At 40.5% G+C, this 26,412-nt stretch overlaps 2 protein-coding genes across 2 annotated transcripts in view; one reads left to right on the top strand and one right to left on the bottom strand.

Moving 5' to 3' along the window:
* Positions 1 to 181: 181 nt before the first annotated feature.
* Positions 182 to 15,037, bottom strand: LOC122883976 (metal transporter CNNM1). Its single transcript, XM_044213207.1, has 10 exons — positions 13,499 to 15,037; positions 9,453 to 9,596; positions 8,142 to 8,282; positions 7,777 to 7,946; positions 7,415 to 7,514; positions 6,415 to 6,560; positions 5,663 to 5,906; positions 4,013 to 4,117; positions 3,179 to 3,280; positions 182 to 2,712 (listed from the first exon to the last, which is right to left on the bottom strand). The coding sequence occupies exons 1-10, from the start codon at positions 14,958 to 14,960 to the stop codon at positions 2,633 to 2,635; spliced, it is 2,694 nt and encodes an 897-aa protein (XP_044069142.1). The 5' UTR covers positions 14,961 to 15,037; the 3' UTR covers positions 182 to 2,632.
* A 4,332-nt stretch (positions 15,038 to 19,369) lies between these two features.
* hpse2 (heparanase 2) overlaps positions 19,370 to 26,412 on the top strand; it is a 54,032-nt gene continuing 46,989 nt past the window's right edge. Inside the window, exons 1-3 of the mRNA XM_044213208.1 lie at positions 19,370 to 19,798; positions 21,960 to 22,114; positions 22,912 to 23,073. Of these exons, the coding sequence (XP_044069143.1) occupies positions 19,533 to 19,798; positions 21,960 to 22,114; positions 22,912 to 23,073 (583 nt within the window). The 5' untranslated portion in view covers positions 19,370 to 19,532. The remainder of the gene's footprint in view (positions 19,799 to 21,959; positions 22,115 to 22,911; positions 23,074 to 26,412) is intronic.

Raw genomic sequence — 26,412 nt, 5'->3', positions numbered from 1 at the left:
ATGTTGTAATTGATATGGGTTTAATGATAAGTTTGTATTTATGCAACAGCCTATACAAGCCCCTGTACAAATCATTTGACGTGAATGACCAGAGAAAAAAAAAGCAGTATATGCATATATACACTTTATAGTAATTTAAATTGGACAAATATAAATAGCAGAAACAAAAAGTAGACAAAAATAGTAGTTCAGTCACTTTATTAACTATCCCTTGTGTATATCATATAGTCTTGTCTCTTGATATATTTGGGTAACATATATAATCATCTGAATTTTACATTACAAAATGTAACTTAGCCTTTTTATCCCAAACAAACAGTGTATCGACCCGTACAAATATAAATCAGTGTTAACCAACTGCAAAATCTCTCAAAGCATTCAGCTGAGAGTTTCTGATTCGCACAAATCCTCTTGCTCAGAGTCAGTTGTCAGATCAAAGGACTTCCCGTTGCATGTTCTGTGTATACAGAGGGGTCAATGTGAATAGTTTAACAGTGCAGTATCCTTTGTACTTCCATAGCCTTACCAGGCAGAATAAATTATATCACTGAGCGTTCCCAAACACCACCTGTGTGTGTGTGTGTGTGTGTGTGTGTGTGTGTGTGTGTGTGTGTGTTTGAAGGGAGGTGGTGGCTTGACGTCAGCGTGTGTCATATTGATTTCCTCTTTCATATCTTTCGCTCTCTGTTCTGTTAAGCAGTGTACCTGCCAGGATTTCACAATGCAGATCAGCTTTGTCCAACCTGAGCTGCAGCTACCACTCACATTTTTAAAAGGATCAAATCATTTCATTATTGCACTAATATATGATTTCTAGAACAATGGCTTAAAATTTTCCTTCAGTGAGTAGCATTAAATGGCCTTCCCCGCCCTCTCCGGTAGATACAGTGACCTTTGACTCTTTCTGAAGTCCCCATCCCCTTGTGCCTTAATGGCAACAGTTAAAACGCTACATATGAAAATTGCAGCCTTGTTGTTTTGTGTTTCTTTGTTATCCTCTATGTGATGTTCATTTTAAAATCTACAGCTGCTTAAGGTTTCAGTAAGTCACACACACCGCATCTCTGTGGGGAGAAGTTACTGTAGATTGGTATCCTATTCATGCATCCCTTTACTTAAGCATGCATATGGAAAAACAGGGCTTTCTACTGGGGATAATTCTGCAGGAAAAGCAACATAAACAAACATGCAAGTAGCAACTACTCTTCCTCAAGAATACTCATAATATCCATTTGGATCCCTAGATCCAGAGATCCAAACCCCCAAACCCCTAGCTTATTTTTAATTGGCGTATGCAGCTTTAGTGAGATGAACTGTACATAGAAAAGTGGCTAATATGGTAGCTAATGGTATGAATTTGCTCGTTCCTACGTGTTCTACTGAATGCATCAAACAACAGGCTAACGATTTTTTATAAAGGTGGTAACATCAAGAGAAAAGGTGGATAAGTGAGGCTGTTTCACAGAAACACTTAAGTTGTGTTCATACAGCTACATCTACAACCTCTACAGAGAGGAGGGAATGTTTAATGGGAAGAGACATACCAAACAGACTGTATGAAGGACACATGCATTCACGTAGGAAGGATGCATTTACTGTGTGCAAGTATGTGGTAGTGTGGTGATAAATTCAAGCCATGTACAGTATGTAAGATGACTTATATTGCTATCTTAAAATTACTTTTGGTAATTCTGACACTTCCATATAAAAATCAGGTAAGAAATTGTGAAAATTTCTAGCACAGGTATTTTCAAAATTGTGCATACACCTCTAAACTTGCTGAGAGGTCAGTGTATACAAGAAGTAGTAGTCCTTCAAGCTGAGAATTTATTTATGGCTTTTTCATAATTGTGTTCTTTTTAATCTGGTGTAAAAATTGTGCTCTTGTCCAGTGGCTTTTTCTTCTTAGCTGATGGCTAGTGTGCTGGGTTGTGTTGGCAGTAGGTGGCACCCTTATGGCAACATTAGGACAGTTCCCTGTGCAAACAACATTTTCAGTATGTGGGAACTGCCTCATAATGACAAATAAATAATAAATGCTGTTGTATTCATCGTTTGATCAAGTAAAAGGTCAAAGCTGGCTAAGATATCATCTAAGGACCTTGTTGGGTTCCATATTGAGAGATTTTTTAGAGTCCAGATGAAGTTCAGGTAGAGTCTGTAATTAAATTACAAGCTATGCTGCTGTTTCAGTAACACATTATGGCTTAAATGACATGATTAAATGTTAACATTATGGATAGAGCTACCATAAAAAGGTAACATGGACATGGTTTGTCCCGTTTACTACAAAACATGTGATGAAAACCTGCTGAGATCCATACAGTCCAGTGTAAGGCTGGATAAATCCAATACTATGTTGTTTAGATTTGTCTAATCAAGTTTTTTTTTCCAGATCTGCCCCTCTTGTAGTCAGCACTTTAAGGGTATGAAGTCTGGCAGAGGTGGGACAGAGTGTGTCAGTGGGAACCTGAGTATTACCGGTGGCTACAACAGATAAGATGGCTCAGTCTCCTGTGAGAGTTGTGTCAGAGCATGGAGGGAGTATATGAATGGGTGGTTGTTTAGTAAAGACCAGTGAATGATAAAGAGGAAGATGTGTGCTTCATCCCTCTTTCTCAGTGTCACTGTGCTAGCTCGTCACTGGTAGTTGCTCTGAACCTTCCTCCAAATTCTTATCTCCATCCCGAGACTTTTTCCTCCTCTTGTTACCTAGAAACAGAGGAGAACATGCTGATATTCAGATAAGATATTCAGATAAGTCATTACTGGTTAAAATACCTGCCTGAAACTGTAGCTGTATCAGTAGTATCTTGCTTCTCTCATCTTTACATTTGCTTTACCGTAAACAAAAGCAACTTACAAAAGATTGTTTTTAAACTACCTCACATTTGCCATTAATTGAAATAACGTCAGCTGTACTAAGCAGCACAGCCACTGCCTCAAAGTAATAAATAAAACGAAATGAGTCATATTGTATCTGAGCCAACAAGGACAGTTGCATCTGGAGAATCTGCTCTGCAGGAAGCAGTAGGTGGCAGTGAAGGACATGACATGTTACCTGTTGCTAAGATACACCCGGCACTGTTTCTATGTCTGACAGAAAAGTTTGCGCCCATCTGACGCTATGTGTGGGTGTGCTGTCGCAATGGTGTTTCGTGACAAATGGCTCACTCACTCAATTTACGCAATAGCTTCTTTCCAATGTTCTCGTCAGAGCTGGACAGAGACAGAGAGCTGATGAACGGAGAGGTGGACGGCTGAGACTCTGTAGGCACATCTGAAAGAGAAAGATAAGAAAGAATTACATGGGGGGCAGAAATGATGGAGTGAAATACCCCCAGACCTACAGTGGTCTGTAGATATACTGTACAACCTGTCAGGTAGATTCTACTGTAAGCTGTCACTTTTATAGACTTAAAACTGAGACTATGTAACTTTTGATGAACAGCGGCCACTGTAGCCACACATTAATGGCACATAAAATGTTCCTTCATTCTCTAAGACTGTCTTGAGTCCGTTGCTTTAAAGATCATTATTAGGACAACTGACTTAGAGTGAGTAGAGTGGGATCACAAGAAGGAAACAAGAGCCATAACCTAAGCAATCTGACTCAGTAATGTGAGTTACACACCAATATCTATCTCAAGTTTGCTAAGTTAGCTAACATTAGCCACCATAAGCTACTGGTCATACCAGACAAAGTAAAGCTATTGCAGCAAAACTCCAGAGTGAGTTGAGACAGGGTGTGTTTTATTGCATGTGAATTAAACTGTTCATTTGTAAGAGGAAGAATGTGTTATTTATTGTATCAAAAGTTACATAGTCTTGCTATAAATAATGGCCTTTGTGTCAGAATTCTTAAAAAATTTAAGGTGTTTCTGGACATTGTGTACTTTTGCAGAAAAGCAAACTAAAGCTTTTAAGGTTTTTTGTTTTGTTTTAACTGAAATAAGAATCCAGGATTCATGAGCCTGTTTTCTCCAGTCCGGGTGCATGGCGCAGCACTCACCATTCTCTCCATAAGTTTCCGGTCGGTCCTCATGGATGTAGGGAATCTCATCCATGCGGAGGAACACAGTGTCGTTTGGACTCCTCTGTCCATCAGATTTACTGCCTTTGAAGAGAGAATTAGATCAATCAGCCCTAAACCAATTACAAGTAGTCACACTACAGCAGCTGGTTTGTAGCTCTGCCTATAGAGGGAGGTAGAGAACTTGCTATTTATCAGTCAGTGCTTTTTTTTAAGGGTCCAGTAAGAAGTTAAATATGACAGTGGTTACCAGTTGAGGGTAAAATGTACGAGATTTAAATTCCAACTAAAGATGAGCTACAACCAGTGGAGGGGACTTAATTGGTGAAATCTGTGGTGTTGGGACTGAACATAAAACCTGGCGGTATATAATTAGACGCCACTCTTTTATTGACAACCAACAGAACCATCTGTCCGGTGATTTTTCTTAATGACACTAACGCAAACACACACAAACTGGGTGGCGTGTTACACACAGCGTAAGACAGATGGTATGTGGGAAATCCTTTAAGCCTTGAAACCAGTACAGATTGGCTGATACCACGTTGCACCAGTTTGTGAATGAGTCACTATGGGCGTTTGATTTATAGGATTCATTGTAGATATTCTGTAAAATGATTTAACTTGCTATTTGTTCCTAACTACCTGCACACATACATGCGCACAAACAGGTAGGATAACATAATGTTCAGTATAGCTAATCTTCTAATAGAGACATTATCCTCTGGGTAGCCCTGTTAACTAGCCAACCTTCATTTGTTTTCTCATTTTATTTTTATTTTAATTCTGTTATTCACAGGGTTGGTATGAATGTCTTTGGGGCTTTTTAAAATAATCTATTATCATCGGACACACTACTCATCTGGCCATCAACTATCAGGTTTCCCCTGACCAGTCAGAGTATCAAATAATGACATTAATCATGTATTGTCCCTGGCAGACAGGTTTTTGGCTCTTGGCCCACAAAGCACTCCAATCAGTGTGTTTGATCCTTTGAACCTCCTCTTTCATCCTCTTCAAAAGAAGTCGCTACCGGTTTGTGAAATTCATATTGAGCCAGAACATAATTTACATTTCAGGGATTCGGAGTGGATGAGATGGTGATGTCAGCTACAAAAAGATTTTCATCCCACATGTTGACCATGGTGAGAAGGACATGGGGAGTCCAAACTAAGATGGAAATTAATTTTTGAAGGATGATGCTGATATTTAGTGTCAACCTTCATGCTAGATTGTAGTCGACCAAAACATACCAAAATGTTTTCACAATTTTTCTTCAGAATTTTATTCTTGTGTCCAACCTCTGAAACAGCATTTAGACCTTGGAAGTCAAATACTGAAATCGACAGGAGGAAATAATTTTTTTAATTAATAAATCCAAATGAAAATATATTTTTCCAATTAGTAAGAAAGTAAATAGTAAGCAAATAGTCAAATTTTAGAAGGTGCAAATGGTAGATGTTTGGCATATTTGCTTGAAAACTCACTTAAACCATGGACTAGATTAATTTTTGATGGATTAATTGATTAATTGACTAATGATTTTAGCACTTAAACCAACCCACCATCGTAATATAAAACAAAATTTGTCTAATCAACATATTGTAACAAAGCATCTACACTACTTACGAACGATACGGTTTCTTTCATTGAGATGGGATGTGTTCCTGAGGCCACCGTGGGGATGGAGATGTGCAAGGCGTGCCAGCCCTAGTCGTGTGTGTGTGTGTGTGAGGGGGAGGGCGATACTGTGTGAGCGGGCCTCTGGGACCGGAGGCCTCCCTTTAGCATCAGGACCCACTGGGTCTGGTGTCTGAGGGGAGCTGTCCATCCTGGTGGCTGTTAGGGCGTTCTGATAGTGGTTTCTGGTGATCTGTGCGGACATAGAAAGCAAGTATTATCATCAGCATTAGATCTGTGTGTGCATGCATGGCTGCCTTTGTGCCTATCTAACCCCAGTGCACGTGGCCAGGAGGAAACATGGACTGTATTGGAGAAAAGGGGAGGAGAGGTGAAGTGAGAGGGCACATCCATCATTAAAGGCTAAAATATTCATGGTTGAAATGGAGCTCAATTATCCCCAGTGATTAAAGGACAGAGGGTGTGTGGAGGGGAGAGCGAGAGACAGGATGTCTGTGTTCAGTCAGAATCAGGGATTAGGGCATATCAAAGGCAAACGCTGCAGCAGAGGAAGAGTTTGCATTTTCGGAAATTTTGAAGATTAAATGGAGGGAGCTGAAAGTGCGGTTACTTGCTTATGCTCCATTTTTTTTAACCTTCAGTGTGCAGGAAATTATACATTTAATTGAGTTTATAATAACAGCAGTTGATGTTTTTTCATATGTCTCTGTGTTGTGTATGCAGGCATTTATGTTTGTAACCTTGATGATCTGCAGGTCTGTGAGCTGCCGGACTGAGTAGTCTGGTAAGTAGACCCCTCCTCCTGTAGTGAGCTGACCCACACTGCCACCACTCAGTAATGAATCTGATTGGTTCAGACCACTGGCCCGGGAACTATACCTCTGACCTGAACAGAACAGAAGGAGAAAACATACTTTTAGTTGTGTGTTTCGTACATACATCATCGCTATTGGGTCAAAAACTGTTATCAGAAAGTACGAAAAGAGTTCACGCACCCAAATCTATACTGGTCTTTAATTATATTTTTTCAGTTTCTATGTTTATCATTTAAACCACTGAGAAATGCGTTTGTTACATATTAAGTGTCATACTTTTAAAGATATTTTATGTTTTCATTATTCAACTATAGATCTACAATGAACATACTTTTAAAATACGATTGATGGTGGAGAGCAATGTCTCAGAGAGCGAGCAAGTTTACAAAAAACTGTTAAAAAAACAGCTCTGATGCTTCTGCATCCACTTAAGAGAAAAACTCTGGATTCTGTACTGCCCTAAGAAGGGATTTTCAAATATTTAATGGGGTATTCCAAATTGCTTTAAGCTCACCCTCAACATCACACCAGCAAAACATGCATACAACCACCACATGAAACAGACAGAGAGAGAGAAAGAGGGGATGGGGGAGTGAGAGACGGGCTTTCTGCTTGCTCTGCTGTCTTAGCTGGATTTCATATAATCCTGCGCAGGTCATGTCCTTCCACTGGGAAATTCTCTGAAATCACTTCTTTTAATTACTCACTTCCTACAGCTGCTGCTGCTGCTGTTGTTCTTGTCGGCTGACGCTATACAGACACTGGGTGGGATTTAGACAGCAAAAACACTTCCACCACCGGCACTGCACTAATTTTACGATTATTATTGCTGAACTCTCCCTGTTGTCATCATCACCACCATCACCCTCGTTGTGAGTTGCCTAGAAATATTGATCTATATTGCTTCATGTGTGTGGTTACTTACCAATAGGCATGGGCGGGATGAGTGCTGGCATGCCATAATAGGAAAACGCTCCATTTTCAAAGCGGAGACCCTCCTTTCCTATCTCTACCTCCACCCGTCCCTGCAACGTCAACACAGCCATTTACATGAATTAGGTCTGAGCTCTATGTTCATGGTGTGACAAACTGAATTGATTGCTCATCTAAAGGAGCCCTCCCTTACAGGAAATATGCAGACAAAAACACTGTAATTCTAACAATATCAAGCACAGAATTGATTATTGCTTGGTTTCATGATTCATTCAACAGCCTTTCTGTCATTAATATTACTGTTCAGAAAATAAGTATCTGGCTTGAAAAGCAGCAGCGGAGTTCGGGATTTACCTGCAGAATGAGGACAAAGTAGTCGACAGGTTTGTTTCTCTGGAAGAGGTAGTGTTGTGGAGCGTGTTTGTTCTTGGGGTTGAACTTGAGTTCCTGCACAATGCTGGGATGTTTGATGAGACGCAGCAAGATCTTCTCTGACAGGTGACATGGCCTAAAAGGCTCCACCTCTACAAAATAGATGCATATAGACACACGCACACACACACACACACACACACCAAAACACACCAAAATAAGAGTCAAAGAAAGTACACTGTGTTACCTGTCACATGTTTTATCCTGTAATCCACTGTGGGCACCCACAAATACTCTACATACAGCACATGCACACATGCATAAACACACATACAGCACATTGCTACCTGTAGCCAAGAAGCGGTGTGTTGCGAGCAAAAGCTGGGGCGAGATCTTCACCTTCAGCTCATTTTCTGCCAGTTTGAAGATAGAGAAATCCTGCTGTTTCCTCTCATGGTTGGATACTCGCCTTTTGTTCCGATTATCAGCTATGAACACACACAGATTGCAAATCATATAAAGTGCACAGTATACAGTGCAGATTTCACATTTTATATATGCTCTGATACTAGCTGAGGGAGGGGAAGGTGTTACTCTTGCACTGATTAGGTTTACACATACGTAGAGTATTCTTGCTGGCACCACAAGGAATTAGCAACTACTCTGAGGTGCCACTGACTTCAATAGTTGATGCAGCTTTATATGCTGCATGCTGACAAACATTACAGATGGATTTCTAGACATGATTTCTCTTAGTAAGTTTATCTACAGCTGCAGATAGCTTGAGATTATCCAGTGCTATGTAAACACACCTCTGATTGATAAATTGACTTATCCTCTGCAGATGCGAGGAGTATTAAATATATTATATTCCATTAAATACATCATTGCTGCAGCAGGAACAGCTGACGTTATAAATGCCTGGAGTGCTAGGTCTGGAGAGATTAGCTCATCTGTGCTATATATACACACACATAATTACACAAATGCAGGCACACACAAAAAACAGAGTTTATAAACACCCACACAAGTGCAGACATTAAAAGAGACTGCTTCACACACTCGGCATTGATTTGTATGTTAATTTCTTCTGGGAGCAGGAGTTTTTGTGGAAGCGTATAATAAAAAGTTATTTTCCCCTAACTGTGGTGAGTGAGTGAAAAGAAAGCACAGACCAGATTAGATATGAAATGAAGGGAGTTTGGCATTTGAATTCCTCTCTGTGGAGAGCGTTTGCAGCCAATTAAAGATGAGCGGATTATGGTGATTATCTGTGAGACTGGGCCATTTATTCACATTATTTAATTATGCATCACTAAAGAGCTTGAAACAACAGGGGAGAGAAGGTGGGATCAATAGTTTAATGAGAAAATAGGAGAGGAGATGGTGGAAGAAAGGAAATTCCAATGTACTATTAATGCAAAAATGCTACTTGTAGCATCCCTAAACATATATTGTATATGTTGTTGAACTGAGCATTTTCCAGTGACGCTGTGGACCACATAGCTGAACAAACTCTGTCGGCTGCTGTGACAAACTGAGAGAAAATCTATTCGGTGTGGGAGGTGGAAATATAATAAAATTGATTCACAGCTAATGTAACAGTGACTTTGAAAACCCAGAGCTTCATAATCAGTGTGTTTATGCATCATACGTACTATACAGGTCTGTCTCATCCACAATCTCAGACTTGATGATCTCCTCTATGACGTCCTCCAGGGTGACGATGCCCATCACTTCATAGAAGGGGTCTCCCTCACCTTCGCTGTTCACCCTCTGCACCACAGCCAGGTGGGACTTACCTGCATTCATCAGAAAGGAAAAAAGTTCAAATGTTTTCAAAAGCTCACGCTAAAAACTGCTCATGAAATGGGTTGAGAGGCGACGTCACTGGGTAAAAATAACACGAGTCAACAGCCTCCAACTGGATCTGTGCAGTCAAGATGAAAATCAGCATTAATACACCAACTGGAGCTGAGAGACCATAAACACAGGGGAGAGCTATGTTAGAACTTGAATATGAAATTATTTTAATGTCAGGACTGCCCTCCTGTGTGTGTGTGTGTGTGTGTGTGTGTGTGTGTGTGCGTGTGTGACTCAGATGAGGGGAAAGTGGGCATTGGGGGATTAGTCTGGAGACACTTTGACAGTTTGGAAGACTTGGCCCTTACGTAAACACTGAGATTACACAATCAGTCTGGGGATGCCTGCATCTGCTGACTAAACTGCCCATGCTGCTGCCACCTCTGTAAACACACACACACACACACACACACACACACACACACACACACACACACACACACACACAAACACAACACATACACGCTTTACACATCCATGAGCAGACCCAGCGCTCCCGCTCAGTAAGATACAATGACACAGCTTGCCAACAGCGTCTCTGGAGCGAGTCAATAAAGCGAATGTGACAAGAAGTTAGAGTTGCCACCAAAATCAAACATACTAGTTACAACACCAACTAGTTGTTACATAAAAAAATATATATTTTCAACCCACCAAAAACACAGGTATTTAAAAAATCATAATAATGTGTCATCGTATTGTCGCCGTCACTGCCATGTTTCCTCTTAAGTCAACACATAAGTCAGTTTGGTGACCAAATAAGTTATCTAACCAAATGCATGATGTCACTAGAACGAAGCAACAGTAACATATAAACAGACTCTGACCTTACTTTGAAACAAAATCAGTGGCTCATGTGAGATGGGGCGATTTAGGGGATCACTGCCAAGGGATAAAATGGATCAAATGCTTTAATCCACTGCAACAAGAACAAAAATCCTGATTGACTGACAGGCAGCCATCCCTAAACATGGCTGTGTGAGATTGGCTGAGATGGCGAAGTTGCACTCGAAACTCAGGTCAGCCTGTCTGAAGAGCTCAGGTGAGTCAGAGGTGGATTTGCCGTCAGCTGCTGATGTGCCCGGGCACTGCATTACATCATTCACATGTTACATAATACTCTTGCAGAACAAACACACACACACACACACACACACACACTCTTACCAGACTCACACACGCAGACACACGTGCCCGGGGCGAAACTGGGTCTACCATGGATGTCCCTTTTGCAAATGTTTCTGCTTCGTCAGTTTCCTAGGCTCCTCCAGTCTATGTTTGAACTCCATGTGTTGTGTTAGATCATACATAATGTGTCTACATATGATTGTGCATTATGTGTATATTTGCTATCTGTGTTTTCTGCAAACATTACAGCCATACAGTACTATAGAAGGAAATAATGCATTGTTTATATCTCTGCAGCAATTTTTTTAGTTGGGAGTTTATAGAAAACATAATGGCTGCCTTCTATGATTTGTTTTGTATTAACTAAAAGTTTTTGTTTATTTTGTGCATTGTTTAGTGTATTAAAATGGCTTATTTAGTAGAATTATATGCAGTGGTGGAAAGTAACTAAATACATTTCTCAAATACTGTACTTAAGTAAACTTTTGAGGTACTTGTATTATTTGTATTTTATACGACTTTATAGTTCTAATTCAAGGAGTTTCCCTTCGGGGATCAATAAAGTATTTCTGATTTCTGATTCTGATACTCTTTAGTAGAATTATATGCAGTGATGGAAAGTAACTAAATACATTTCTCAAATACTGTATATAAAAATTTTTGAGGTACTTGTATTATTTGTATTTTATACTACTTTATAGTTCTAATCCTCTACATTTCAGAGAGAAATGTTATATTTTTTTACCCCACTACATATATTTAACTCCCATAGCTACTAGTTACTGTTCAGATTAATATTTTACATACAAAACATATCATTAGTTTATAAAATATGAAGCCCATTGTTATTGATTAAGCTATCCAACAGTGTATGAAGCAGTTAAAATGAGCCCCATCTTGACCAACTCCAAAATTAAAGTACCACTTATATTTTAATGCCTTAATAATTATGATCCAATAACATAATAATATGACACTGACAGGGGCCATTCTGCATAACTACTTCTGTACTTAATGCAGGACTTGTGTTTTTATAGTGTTGTATTGCTACTTTTACTTTAGAAAATGACCTGAATACTTCTTCCACCACAGACAGAATATCTCACCCCAATAAATTTAAAATTTACAGCAGGTTTTTTGTTGCTCATTAAACTTTCATGCCATGAAAGCACAAATGCATTAAGTAAAGAGCATAGCTTGCCATATGAAAGGTAAAAAATAATTGTAAATATTTTCCACTGTACAGTCTGTTTGCAGTCCTCCCTTACATTTCTTACATTACTGGTGACATTTCCACCCTTTCCTCTGTCAGACACCTCTCCCCCGGCCCATAACCCTTCTCAGTGAGACATCCTCACAGCTTCCAGCCAGGCTTCCTGAACAGCAGGAGTCTTTAATCCATGAGAGCAAAGTAGGAAGGAGGCGATAGAGGAAGTGAAAGGTTGGAGATGAATTTTTCATGGTTACTCTGCAGGCTTGGATTGCAACGACCTGCAGAGTGGAAGGAGCTTCAAAGTCACTGCGGGCTGACAATTAGGTGCACACAAATAATCTAAAGGTGAAGCCCGAGTTCACCTTTTCACCTAACCTTACTTATAGATAGCACACAACATGGAAACACACACAAACTTGAGCCTGTGGATCACTTGTGTCAGACCAAAGCTCTCCTTCATAATCCTGAACAAAATAAAGCAGTAGACTTCCTGACCTGTAAGTGGCAATCTAATTTATGATCCTGCCAAAGTCTCCACCGTGTCCTCTCTCACATTCTGATTGGACAACTGAGCTCTCTTTGTCAATGAAACAGATTTACATCTTAATCCCCACAACATAAGCCAATGTCAATGAAATCCTTGCATAACAGTCATTCCAGTAGCCTCTCATATGTCTCCATTTTACCCTGTGACGCTGTCAGGGGAGCAGATTGAGCTGTTCGCTACAGAGCATCGATCATCAGAATCATATTCAGTGTTATCATCAAGACTGAATGGGGTCCCCCGGGGAGAGGCGACACACTTTTGCTTGGTAGCAAAGAGATGCCATCACAGCATGTGTGTGAGAAACGGAGTGCTGTAATACTGTGAATGCACTTATCAGCAAAGATGCTTATCAGACAAAAGACGTGTGAGTCAGAGAGAGATAGTGATGATATTTATTGCCTCTACTGCCATTCCAGTGAAGGCCTCTACCCGTGCTAAATTCCTTTTTGACACAGTTCAACAGTACATTAAAGGATAGATCTGATAATGGGTTAATATAAAGAGGGAAAACAAGCAGGAATGGTGGGGGCAGATAAAGTTCACAGTGTTGCTGTCACGGGAAAATTACTTTTACTACATAAATTCTTTAGATAACCCCATTCTGGTCCTTGGTAGCCTCTAACCTCTGGCTGAACCACACACTGTGTGACACTATCAGATTTCACATATGGCTCTCACTGCACTGTGGATCAAAGGGCTTTACTGGTAGCCCCACTGTGAGCCAATGGACTGATGTATACAATGACAGTTTTTAAGTGCACAGTCACTTCAAAGGATATTTGCTCCTAGGTGGCAGGAGGTAGTATTGAGACTATAACAAAACATATGGTGCCTCACACAGTCAACACTGACTTCTTACTCATAAGTTACTTTTAATTTCTGGACATGTAGAAATCAAAGGACACAGAGTATTTCTGAGAGCTGACCTCTGATATGATTTAAAGTGGAGTTACCTCTCTTAAATTCCTCCAGCATCACATCCAGCTTGGTGTCATTGAACACGCAGTGCATGGGATGCTTGTAAAACTGAGTAATTGTTTTCAGAGGAGTGCAATCGTCAGGATCCACGAAAGCCAAGTCTTTGACAAACAGGATGTCCACAATGTTGGACCTCTCGTTCTCGTAGACCGGGATCCGGGTGAAACCACTCTGCATCACGTCTGACATAGTGCAGAAGTCCAGCACGGCGTCCGAGGACAGCATGTAGCAGTCTGACAGCGGGGTCAGCACGTCTTCTACGGTCTTGGTCCTCAGCTCCAGGGCTCCCTGGATGATGTTGAGCTCCTCTTTGACCAGGTCGTGGTACGGGTCTGTGACGCGCAGCATGGCCACCAACTTCTCCCTGGTGTAAAAGTTGCTGATCTCTTGGTGCAGCATGATGTCCAGAATCTTGGAGACTGGATAGGCGATGGGGAAAAACACCAGCATCAGCAGGCGGGTCGCGCAGAGGGTCTTGGAGGCGATGGCGAGACTGTGCCTGGACGCCACGGAGTGAGGTAAAATCTCGCCAATAAAGAATATCCCCAAAGTGCACGAGGCAGTTGAGAGAGCAGTCATTCCCAAAATCTGGCACATCCACACTACAAAGCATGTATTTGTAAGCACGTTGCCCAGCACCACAGTGCAAAGGATGTAGTTTCCATGTTTACGCACTGACTCTATTTTCCGTGCGTATTTCTGCTCCTTCTCTGTGCCACTGTTCTGCAGGACCCGCAGCTCCACTGGGTCCAGAGCCAGCATGCTGATGTTCAGACCACTGCAGAGCGCAGACAGCCCCAACAAGAGCACCGAGACACCCGCCTGGAGCCAAACATCTGCCTCTGGAGGTCTCTCCATCACCGCCAACCAGAAGTCTTTGGTGCTGAAATGCTCCCATTTCACTCCATCAAACGCGCACATGGAGTAGTATTTGATCACCTCGCCTCTGCGCAGGTCTTTAGCGAGCAGCTCCACCAAAACTGAGTTCTGACTTGAGGTGGATCTGAAAGAGCCCAGCAGCTCGATGTCAGAGCTCCGGGCATTCTCCTCTTCGCATGGATTCCCTCTGGTCCGGAGCCGCCTCTCCGCGTCCCCGCTGTCCCCACCTGATTCCTCTATAAACGCGATCCACGGAGCGGCGTCAGGTCTGCCGCTGATGTTCAGGCTGTTGGGATGCTCCGTAGCTGGAGATGCGGAGTAGTATACCCTCAGCATGAAGCGTGTCCCCTCTGTCGCCCTCAGTATCCCATCCTGCACGGACAGCTCTCCACTCTGGGTGTCTTCTGGACGGACGCCGAGCAGAGCTGCTGTCGGGGCCGGCAGAGAGGAGAGGGTGACGGTGAGAAAGAGGAGAGAGAACCGGCGTGGATGCAGGATGCAGCAAAGAGCATCCGCAACATCCGCAGCCATCATGCTGAATGAACTACTGAAGGGCATGGGAGAACTGGGTCACGTGGTCTGCGGATGGAGCTGGATGGAGCAGCTGGGTGGCCATATCCATGAAGAAGAGGATGGGTATGTTTCACACGCAGAGAGGGAAACATTCAGGAAGGGGGGAGATGGGGGCACCAGAGTGCTTAAATATACGTGACAAACCGTGACGTAGGCCTGTCTTATTCGCTTTCTGCCACTTTCTAAAAATAGAAGACAGGAAATGCCCGATCATGAATGATTAATGTGATCCGCACGGGATCAAACAACTATAGACAGCCCTTAATAGGCTAAATATTAGACTGATAAAAATTAAACTAAAGGGGAAAAAATACATACAAACGCATTTTTTAGAGGCTCACCACAAACACAATTTAGGTCATATATCGCCGAGTTTTAAGGAACAACTCGTTTCGTTTTGTGTGTGCGGCAATATTAGTTTGGGCGTCGCAAAAAGGCTATTACACAGCTAAAATAGATTATTTTTGCTGTTTTGATGTCTCCACAAGATGGCAGTATTATCAACTGTTTAAGTGCAGCCTATTCTGAAAAGTAGGCCTATACTCTACAGTAGGTAGAGAGCCTAGTTTACTTCAGACTAAGTAACACACGGGATAATGTGTGTGGATTTACTTCTTTGTCATAAAAAAACACTTTCGTTTTCATAATTCACATCCTTTGACAAATAGAGCGATTGTTGTAATCTCTCAACACATTTTAGAAGAATACATTTTGATCCTGCAGCTTTAAAAATGGGCTATCACATAAAACTTTTAAAGGCTATCTGATGGAATATATTATACATAAAGACCGAGCTATTAGCAGGAATACCATAGATGAAGTACAGTCAGTAGTCAGTATTAAAAATAGGAAATATTAATTCAGTAAAACAAGGTCAGCAAAATCGAAGTATTGTCCATTACAAACACAATGAAGTCCCAACATGAAAATAAGTTATTATTATTATTATTGTTGGTTTTATTATTATTATTCCCCGCACATTGGTCAGCTGCTGTTGAAGACACAGCGAAGCCCTCATACAGTTGAGTTCGATGACCACGGTCTACCGGATTTACGAGGTAGGAAATTGAAGGTGAGAACGGAGTCCTGCCAAGTCTTAAACACTTAAAAAACTCTCTCTGCTCTCCATCAGCCACACACCCGCCATAACATTTGGAGAAAAAAAGACTTTTTACACAAGAACAAAACAACATGGGTTCCGAGGACCACCAGTGAAATAAGGATTAGTCTGCTTTAATTTGGTCTTCAAGGCAAAACGATACCGTACAAGAAAACCACTCCATCTCATCGGATTCATCCGATTTTACCATCTCAGATAAGTTGCCTCAGGACAAAGTCCTTTATGTTCTGAGGAATTGGTTTGCCAATCTTTTTTTTTTTTTTTTTTTGAAAATCTACAACAACAAAAAAATGCCGAATTTATTCTTAAAAAATAAAATCTGCACTTTCCCTTGTATTGAACATTATTTTCGTCTATATATACACTTTGTCGATGGCAGATATTATATGTCGATGGTAAAAATAATAAGTGAAACAAGCCAAATAAATCTCAAAGAAAGACAATAGTTAATGTCGCAACGGAAATGACTCATGATGCTCTACAGAACATTTCTGTGTGTTCGGCTAAACTTGTTTCCCTTTAGGAAGTTTTAAAACCCCTATAGGGTGTTCTACTATAATTAAGTAGCCTCTTAAATTAATTGTGCGTTATAATCCTCTCTTACTGCTAGTGGATCAATATTTGTGAGTTAATAGATTTCCCCACACACAATTTCACAAAGACAGCCAGTTATAACAGTGTCCAAATTCTAATATAATTACAAAAATATGCGTGGTAAACACAAAGAATTCCAGAATAAATACTAAATTTAATCACACTGATAACAATAATCTTTTGCTAAACAAAACGTGCATATAATAAAAGCAGCTGAGCCAAGAGTTCCCCTATAGGTTGAGTCATTTTATTGTACATTATAAGTTCACCTTCAAATGATTAACCTGTAAATCTAAGGGGCATCATTTTGCTTGTTCGAAGAACTGGTTTATTTAGACCACCATGTTAGTAACTGATTATGTTTTAACACTGAACATGTTGAATAAGATTTTCGTTAAATCAAATACTTGGATTCAAAATCGGCTGTTGAAATACATTCTTGCCTGAACCTAAAGTTATAAGTTTAAAACTACGGATCTTATCTCAGTATATTTTTATCTTTGTTCTAGTAATCCATTAAAATATTGTGCTGGGCAGCTCAGTGTGTGCAGAGAGTCATGGTGCTGTTTTGATTTAGTTTTAATCTGAGCATCTGAGAATTAAAAACTTTCATTTCCACAGTTCCTCCATCACTGTCGATCAGTAAAAGTTCACCCTTATGACGCTGGTGTGACATTCACAGCAAAACAATATAAATTATAATTGAAAATATTAATATTATATAAAATAGTCGATAGAAATGCTCTAAACACACTAACACCATAATCGCACAGACACACATGTAATGTCCTTTAGAAATATTATACAGTTATATTGATGTTTCTTTAGGGTGAAGTTTCTTTTTAAATTTCTTAGAAAAACATCCCCTAAACTATAAGTGACATGCCAGATCTCTCATAGCACAGTCTAATATCTAGAGCTAATTGAAGAACTCGTAGCCTATACACAAGTTAAATACCTTTCTATTGAAAACAAAAACTTGGCTTATATTGAAACCACATGTTAACTGTGATTTCTAGCTGAGCCAAAATAACAACATGAGGCAGTAGACTCTTGGTTTTCTGCTGATCTGCTTATGAATCTCTGTTTATAATAGGACGGATAAAGAAGAAAAGATACTGATACTATGTGTCACAACAGTGTATCTGGCACTCAGGAGTGGGCCGAGGCTGCCTTTTCACGTTTAGTTGAAGAATTAACAGCATCATTTTTACAGATGCGTCACTACAAAATACAGCCTGCTGGATTCTTTTAGTGCGTTTAATGGGAACGTTCGTGCGTAAAACCCGAAACGTTAACACCTTGGATAATTTTGCGGTTTAATGTGTTCGTGCGTAGGTGTTGTAGGCCGGGATAAAAAAGATTATACAGGTCTTTACTCGGTACATTTTCTTCTCATGTAGTTTGCTGCTCATCTGTGAGACAGCAGTGACCTTAAACGACCACTTCTCGCTACACTGACCGCCTGATGAGACTTTGGCGCGCTGCGCCCTGGAGAAATCACAATAGACTGCGCTTTGTTTGGTGTCTTGCTCACCAGTGCCCCAAGAACATCTGGAGAGAAAAGCCACATAAAGAGTTTATAGGTGAGTTCCATGTGTAGGAACTTAAATCCCAAATTGGTTTTGAATGTTTCTGAAAAGGGGCCAAACTGTTCTTGTTGCCACCTCCAAATGTCATTGGTCTTAAAAAAATGTGCAATCAATCAGTTGTTTGTCAAAATAACTGCAGTCTCTGCAGTACCCAGGAACATGACACATCCTGTTGACAAGATTGTATCTTTTCATGTCTTGAAGCAGGCCTCCTTTTGTTCTCTTGAACTGTGTAGCCTGGAGATTCTTGTAGGCCGAACAACATCCATTTTCTGTTGGGACATTTAATTTACAATGTGGCTGCAATTGCGATGTAGTTTTGACAATGGGCAAAGATGACTTTTAGTCAGTGATCACTTCTTAGTATGATGTGCATTTGAGTTTATATCATCAAAATGAATGTATGATGGGCAAATCTGAGTTTAGGTGAGTTTAAACTCAACTACATCCCCAGATAGACCTTTGCGCAGCCTTTAATTGCACTACAAACAAGTTCCAGAGTTATTTTTTTTTCATTTGAGAGTATTGTATACTCTCAATCATGTTTGTCTTCACCTGAATAATTATCTTTCCATAAATTATAGATTCTTATCTTTACAATAGGAATTGTGCGTAAAATTGCTCACTCATTTTGGGAAGCCAGAAAGCCTTTTCAACATCATCATCATCGTAATGACCTGATATCATATGGCAGCTACTTGTTGATACTGAGCACACTTTGGGTGTCACTTTATTGCTGGATTCAACTTTGGTTTTCTACAAAATTATATTTCGATTGTTGTCCTATTTCACTTTTTATTTAAGAAAAATATATGTATATGTGCATGTTCATTTAATCAGAAAACACTACTATCTGCAATTTTTAGACGACAATGCGTCCTCCCTTCTTAAGACTAAACTGCTGTTAGCCATATGAGCTGAGAAAACTACTTTTGAGCAGTTTGTACTCATACCTCAGAGAACCTTAGAGGGGCGGTGCTGCCTCCTCTCCTCCTCCCAGCTTCTGGCTCTCACAACCGGGAAGGCTGGCTCGGGGCGTGCGCTCTTGTGAGCAGCTCCCAAAAATACTCGGAGGGGCGGGGGGCAGAGGGGGTGAGACAACTAGACAGGAAGACAGATCCAGATCGATGAGACCGAGGCAAAGAACCACAATCGAACTTCGCGGCAGCAGAGTTTGTTTAGTAGTTTTTTTTCTTCTCACCTTCAAGCCTCATTACGCGCACTGATCCTCCTGCTCTCCAAACCAAGAAGATGCCCAAATCCTCACCGTGCGTATTGCCATGGTCCTTCCTGTGGCTGGCATCTTTGGCTACTTTGGTGGTGCAGTCGGTGCTCTCTTCCTCCTCCTCTACATATCAGAGACCTGCAGCTGGTGGCAAGCGACCGGGCTTCATGGAGAGGACGCTGGTTCTCCTGGATGTGAACACCCGCAGTCCGATCAGAGTCCTCAACGAGAACTTCCTTTCTTTGCAGCTGGACCCCTCGATCATCAAAGACGGTTGGCTGGACTTTATGAGGTACCAAAGAGCTTTCCTGCTTACCAACAACATCGATCTGTATCGGTGTCCATGCACTCCAAAATGTTTGGTGGTTCTTTTATTCGTTACGCACGCAGCCACGTTGTCTGAATTGTCATGGAGTGAGCCAGCACGTTTCCTCCTCACACTGAGAGGTCCAACGCTCCACATTACTCAATGATTTTCATCGAGAATGACAATGTCGAAATCAGATCATTTAAAAAGGCAACTTTGAGAGTGAACGATCATTTCAAAGACTATCCATTTCGGGCTTAATGTATTGCTGTTACAGAGTATACAGTGTGCCTACTGACATTAGACAAAATTGTGTGCCCCTTACCCGTCAAGTCTACAATGCAAAAGGTCCATGTCACGTTATTAAATCTTGTTTTATTTATTTCCCTTAAAACAAGTAAACATCTAATTTCACTTGGGTCCAATGCCACCCATGTGGTTTCTATACTAAAATGCATGGTGAATTTTTGACTGACTTTCATTGAGTTTTGTGACTTTTCACCTAATTTCTCAGCTCAGTCAAAATGCCACTATAGAGATGCACATTATGAGACTATGACCTGCAACACTGGCTTGTTGTTTTGACCATGGATTATGAATCATGACATTTTAAAACTCAAAACTTTATCTAGGATTCCATGTATACACTTAACTTTTTAGCTCACATCACAGACAAGCTTAATGGCTCATCATTTCCTGGATTGGATTCAACAGTATCAGAAAATGATATTCAGTCACATTGTTTAATTCAGCTTCTAAATCACATTGTATCATTGTCAGATATTGATAAATATAATCTACAGAAGATGATCTATAAGGAAAAACATTACATCATTTTGTACAGTGCATTTCATGAACTGGAGACAATTTACTGACAAAAAGTAAGGAGAGCATGTTTTACTCTGTGTGCCCAATTCTTCCCCTCATAATAAAAGAAGGCTAATGCTATAAACCATTATATTATTTTACAGTAAAATGGGAACATTTTTAATTTTCTATTCCACCACACCACATAGGCCTACCATTGCTATTCACCATTTGTCTCACACACATTGTCTTTCACATAACCTCCTTTACAACTTTGTTCTGGGTTAGTTGTTTATTGCTCAGTCTTTTCATAATTAATATATTATATATATTTACCTTCATCAACTACAATTTGAGTAATAGTTGATTAGGCTGAAATAACCTAAACAACAAGCGGTCGATTCTGTAGTCTGCAGGCCTGTCCGCCGTCACTTTATGGATCTTCCGTCATTTTATAGTGTGGAGTTTAAGCCGACTGCCACGTAGGCTATAATGACAAATTCAGTGATTTACAACAAAATAAAAGTCTCTTATTTACTTTTATTCGATTTCGAAACATTAAAACTTCATGTGCACTAGACATGAACTTTTTTAATGTCACCTACAGCAAAACTGCTATTTTTCATGCTGCGTTCGTTATGTTTCGGTTTCTAGATGTAGGCTATATAATAGTAGTAAAGTATTAATATTATATTTGCTGTCAGTGATAAATAATAATTGGTTTTCACTTGCACCAAAAAATAAGCAAAAGGGCATTTTGTTTTTAGTAGTCTGTGACAGCTGAAAATAAAAGTAGCAAGCTAGAGATTATGTCTTCTTAAATCGTAAACTCCTTCGAATTTAAAACAGTGGAGCGCAAAACCGAGCATCCTCTAACATTACACACGTGTTGTTTTAAACCTTCGTTCCTCAGGTTATACTCAACCTGCTGTAGCTGCTTCCTAATCTTTTTTCCACCGGATGACAGATGACGTTGACGTCGCTGCTTGTTTCTTGGGCCCGCTGAAGGGCAGGACAGAAGACTTGGGACAGGCCTGCGGTGCTTTAACAGCCACAGCAACGTGACATGACGTCTTTTGTATCTCTCACTTTTAGACCAACTTTTTTCATATTTGGACTACAGGTCTGAAATAAAGTAGGCTAGCCCAAAATTGAAGGGAATTAAGATTGGAACAATTTGCTTTATCGCTTTTCGGAACGGTTTCTGCTCCTCCGAAATATGACCGTGATTATAAAATAAACTGAAGCTACAAACACAGATATCATTTTAATAACGCACAGCTGTGACTCTGTACTATTTTTTCTCATGTGAGTGTCATTGTGGCCTGTGTGTCCGCAGCTCCAAGCGGCTCGTGACCCTGGCGCGCGGCCTGTCGCCAGCCTTTCTGCGTTTTGGCGGAAAGCGGACCGACTTCCTGCAGTTCAACAACCAGAAGAACCTCGCCAAGTTCAGGGGACCAGGACCAGACTATTATCTGAAGAACTACGAAGACGGTGATTAGACGCGACATTTCTCCTCTTCTACTTGCCTCTATTTTTGACGGACCTTTACGCGACGTGTAGCCGTCTGTTCCTCGCCTGTCCGTGTTTTTGTGTGAACAGTCAGACGCACTGAGTGAATTTTAGTGCGGAATCATTCTTTTCTCCAAAGGTTACGTTGTTTATATGTTTTACACAGCGTCCATTTCCTTGTAAAATACAGTAAGTTGACAGTTTATTAGGGGCACCTAGCTAAAACTAACACCGACCCCACAAATCTCGAAGGTTATAATGTTCGGGTTTTGATAAAACCGTTTCAGGGAGGTGCTTCTAATATTTAGTCTACCCTTTACTAAATGGGGTGAACAAAATATTAGAAATACCTCTCCGTATAAGGGATCTTGCAGCCTAATAGACTGCATTAGTTTTAGCTAAATGCTAATAAAATGCCAACTGAGTGTAGCCTATATACTGGAGGACACTAAGGATGCTTTTGTTTTATTGGTAGGCTATAACGCACATTTGTGTTAGGCTACTTTTCAACAGCATTACCACTGACATATTCTGTTTTCTAAAAGTAAAAAATGTGCGTTAAAAATGACACAAACTTTTAGGTTTCAACAGGTGACCCAGGCTTTAGGCTACTTGCAAATCAAAATTTAAAACAAACTGAACAAACGAAAGTGTTTTTAACTTCTGTGATGCTTAATCATTTTTGCTGAAAATAGCAACATAAGTATCATATTGTTCAAATCCATGACAACAAAAATATAAAAGTAGCATTCATTTCTTCCATCAATACCGGCTTGCAGATATAGTGCGCAGTGACATTGCATTGGACAAACAGAAGGGCTGCAAAGTGGCCAACCATCCTGACATAATGCTGGAGCTGCAGAGGGAGAAGGCTGCCACCACACAGCTTGTCCTGTTGAAAGAGCAACTGTCCAATATCTACAGCAACATTACAATAACAGGTAGGAGATCACACACACAAATATAGGTATTTTTTGGCGCATAAGAAACATGTTGTCCTTGTTCACATAGCATAGTCTGGACTTTTGTGCACACACACGCATGCAGGCACACAAGGTTCAAAGCATGCCAATGGAAACCATCAGCTTTCAGAATGACAAATGTAATTTGTAAAGGAGGAATGTGGGGATGGATAGACGGGTGCAGCAGCACAGACTAGTACACAGAGCACTGATGCAGAGGGAACTCTGGAGTCCTGATTTTGGGTGGGCTGCATTTCTTATCTGTTACTGTCATTGACTGGGATGGAAATGAGGAACTGCCAGAGAAGAGAGTAAATGAGGGATTTGTCTGTTAAAATTACTGTTGTTTTTGGAATCGTCCATGGACCTGTGTTTGGCTGTGAGTTGCCTAGAAAGAGTCAGTGTCAGAAATGATCAGTTAACACTCACTTATTCCAAAACAGAGAACCCACCCAGAAAGTGAGTCTTGAAAGCCAAAGAGCTCCTGGAAAAAATCATTGTGTACATTGTGTGGAATTGACCAGCAACCCAATCAAAGAGAATACATTAATTTTGTGCTATGTGAGAGTAAAAGTCATACTTATAAAGCCTTTAAATGGTTAAACATTTCGATATGGTTTTGTACACAATAGGGTTGGGTTAAAATTTTCCAGCCGGCCACAATCAGCCCGACAACCAGCGATTGCCGATATATTTGCACGTGTGTGTGTGCAAAATATAACTAACCAAAACCGTCTTGGTTAGTCTTTCCACAGTTCCAACAATCACCAGCTGTAGTTTGGTCGAGTTAGATGTGAAAATATTCTGGTTCTACACACTGTTTTTCCCTGCTGCCTCTTTCTGTCGTTGCTGGCCTCTTTGTGCTAAGTTACTGGGTTAGCCCACTGAACGAGAGTCTGATGCTGAGCAGCAGCTCTCTCTCCTTCTTTGAAGGCAGACATTAAATTAGCAAAATAAAATGACAAAAATCACCCAAAAAATCATCCAAAAAAACTATCGCCGATTGGCTGAGCCAATTGCTGATATATTCGTCCAATTTCCCAACCCTAGTACACAACCCCATGTTCACTGTAGAACTAGAGAAATATGAAATATTTGGTCATGTGTTTTGACAAGACATTGATAAATTACGTAAAACAAAGAATCCAAGTCTACCTCAAGTGAACCCAGTTGAATGTGTCACTAATATGTTTGGTCATTATACACACATAACCAATGGCTCTCATGAGTGGGTCTGCAATGTGTTTTCCACGTTTTCAGAAGGTCTCGCTTCCCTGGAACAAAGTGACTTTCTGTGTGTTGCCGTATGAGTGATAGAGGTGAAAAACATGTATCAGTTGCGTATTTTCAAATAGTATCAAGTGCAACAGTCAAAACATGGCATTGTTGCTTTTATCAAAGTAGGCAAATACACAGAAGAAGAATTTGGACCTGCTCGTGTGATGGCTCAGTTCACAAGTTCAGTTCAGGAGTTGTGTAGTATAACACTCTATAATTAATTTTGTAGTGTGCTAAAAGGCAGTCTTTAATTTTGTGGCCACTGGAATTCAAGGATGTTCCATGTAGGCCCAGCATTTTCAAATGTCTACATTAGGCTTTTGCAGTTTTCATCAATCAAATATATTTTTGATCAAACATGCTGATGCATTAGTAATGTGGACATGATGGCCAGGCAGGTAGAGCCATGAATTGTATATTTCATTCAGCAGGAACTGTCAGATAAGTACAGAAAATGATATCATGTGACTATCAGACAACAAGCCTCTGTGTCACACATGTGCTATAGTGCTAATGTTCCTCAAAATTGTGACCACATTTCCCATAAACCCTGCTGCTTCCTGTCACAAAAGGGATGTTACCACTACCACTTGCTTACTTTGCTCAGCTGCAGTATGGAGGCCTACAGAGGCTACCAGTCTTCACGTGATAGTCAAGTTAAAATTAACATGGTAATGATTTACTGATGATAAAATATGCATAGCTCCTTTATGTTTATTCTACTGTTGTGCAGACTGTAAATATTGAAACTGATTTTATAGGTGGGAGTGTGATGAAATATAAGTTGAAAATATTGATGGAGTAAAACTTATGGTGATAATGAATCATAGCTGAATGTTATTTTCCAACAAACTAGACATTTTTGCATCATTTTACTGATTGATTAGGGCCCTATCGATGCTTTTGTCTTTTTAAATGTGAACTTCTGGTGTGATGGTTCCTATTAAGGGATAGCTGAGAGACAGAGAGCGGCGCCGTGCTGTTTTTGAGCAGGTGCCATAGTTGTTATCGGACTGGTTGGTGGAGGGGGGAGGCAAAGCCAAGCAGAAAGACTTTATTTACCCAAAGCTGATTAACTGTGAAGTGTTCTCACAGAAACTCTAATTCTTCCAAGCACAGACACAAAGCTGCTGGTCTGCCACCTGGGAAATGTTGTTTCAAATGTCTGACGGATATTTTTCAAAGATTGTTTGTGAAGGTGGAGCTGCTGTTTTCTTTTTATGGTACAAAAAGTTGTCTCTAGTGCAATTTAACATACCTTGACTGTTTTAGTGGGGAAATAACTCACCAGAATAAGCACTGATGACGCAGAAAAAGTCCTGAAAGTGTGAACATGCTTGCGTTACGGTCTCATTATTACACTCCGTTGAGCTCCAAGCATGTTGTGTAAACTAGAATCTGTGCAAAGCCCTCTCATCTCTGTGGTTGAGAGTAACGGGCACAGAGGCACTAGGGATTTGTTTAAATATGGTCTGGTAACAATCAGCCAAGATTCCCTGTGTGTGTGTGTGTGTGTGTGTGCGTGTGTGTGTGTGTGTGTGTGTGTGTGTGTGTGTGTGTATGTATGTATGTGCGTGTGTGTGTGTGTGAAGGCAGGTGGTGTTTAAAGGACCTTTAACAGTCGTGCTCCATCCTTTTCCACTCACCACTGTCTGACCTTTTGAGCTAGGCTTGTTAGAACTATCAATAATGGGGCCACTCTGAGCTAAGTACCTCTCCATCAGTTCCCTCTTCCCTACAACTTAACACCTCTCCCTTATTTTCTCTCTCATGTTTACTGTTAGTTTAGCTGTATATATTGTGACTTCATGTGAAGTCCTATGTTTATTTGATACCTCAGAGAATGAGGCAGTCAATCCGTTCAACTTGTGACCTCAAAGGCCTCATCCGTGTGTTTAAGGCTCAAAGGATAAACACAACTCAATTTAGGAATTCCTATACTGTGTTATTCTTGTCGTCTAAGGCTGGCCGATCAATATTTACAACACAGACAAGAAGAAAATCTTCCAAAAACAGAGAAACTGGAGAAGCAAGAGTCAA

The sequence above is a fragment of the Siniperca chuatsi genome, linkage group LG11 (genome assembly GCF_020085105.1).
Source record: "Siniperca chuatsi isolate FFG_IHB_CAS linkage group LG11, ASM2008510v1, whole genome shotgun sequence".
Lineage (NCBI taxonomy): Eukaryota > Metazoa > Chordata > Actinopteri > Centrarchiformes > Sinipercidae > Siniperca > Siniperca chuatsi.
The sequence above is the reverse complement of the archived record's forward strand: the minus strand, read 5'-3'. Positions and strand labels throughout refer to the sequence as shown.

What these genes read in the sequence shown, in the direction of transcription:
- LOC122883976 (XM_044213207.1), bottom strand. Translation starts at nt 14,960, where the DNA reads ATGCCCTTCAGTAGTTCATTCAGCATGATGGCTGCGGATGTTGCGGAT. An exon ending in ACACCGCTTCTTGGCTACAG is followed by an intron (nt 7,947 to 8,141) that starts GTAGCAATGTGC and finishes TCTATTTTGTAG; the next exon opens with AGGTGGAGCCTTTTAGGCCA. An exon ending in CAGACCTGCAGATCATCAAG is followed by an intron (nt 5,907 to 6,414) that starts GTTACAAACATA and finishes ATGTCCGCACAG; the next exon opens with ATCACCAGAAACCACTATCA.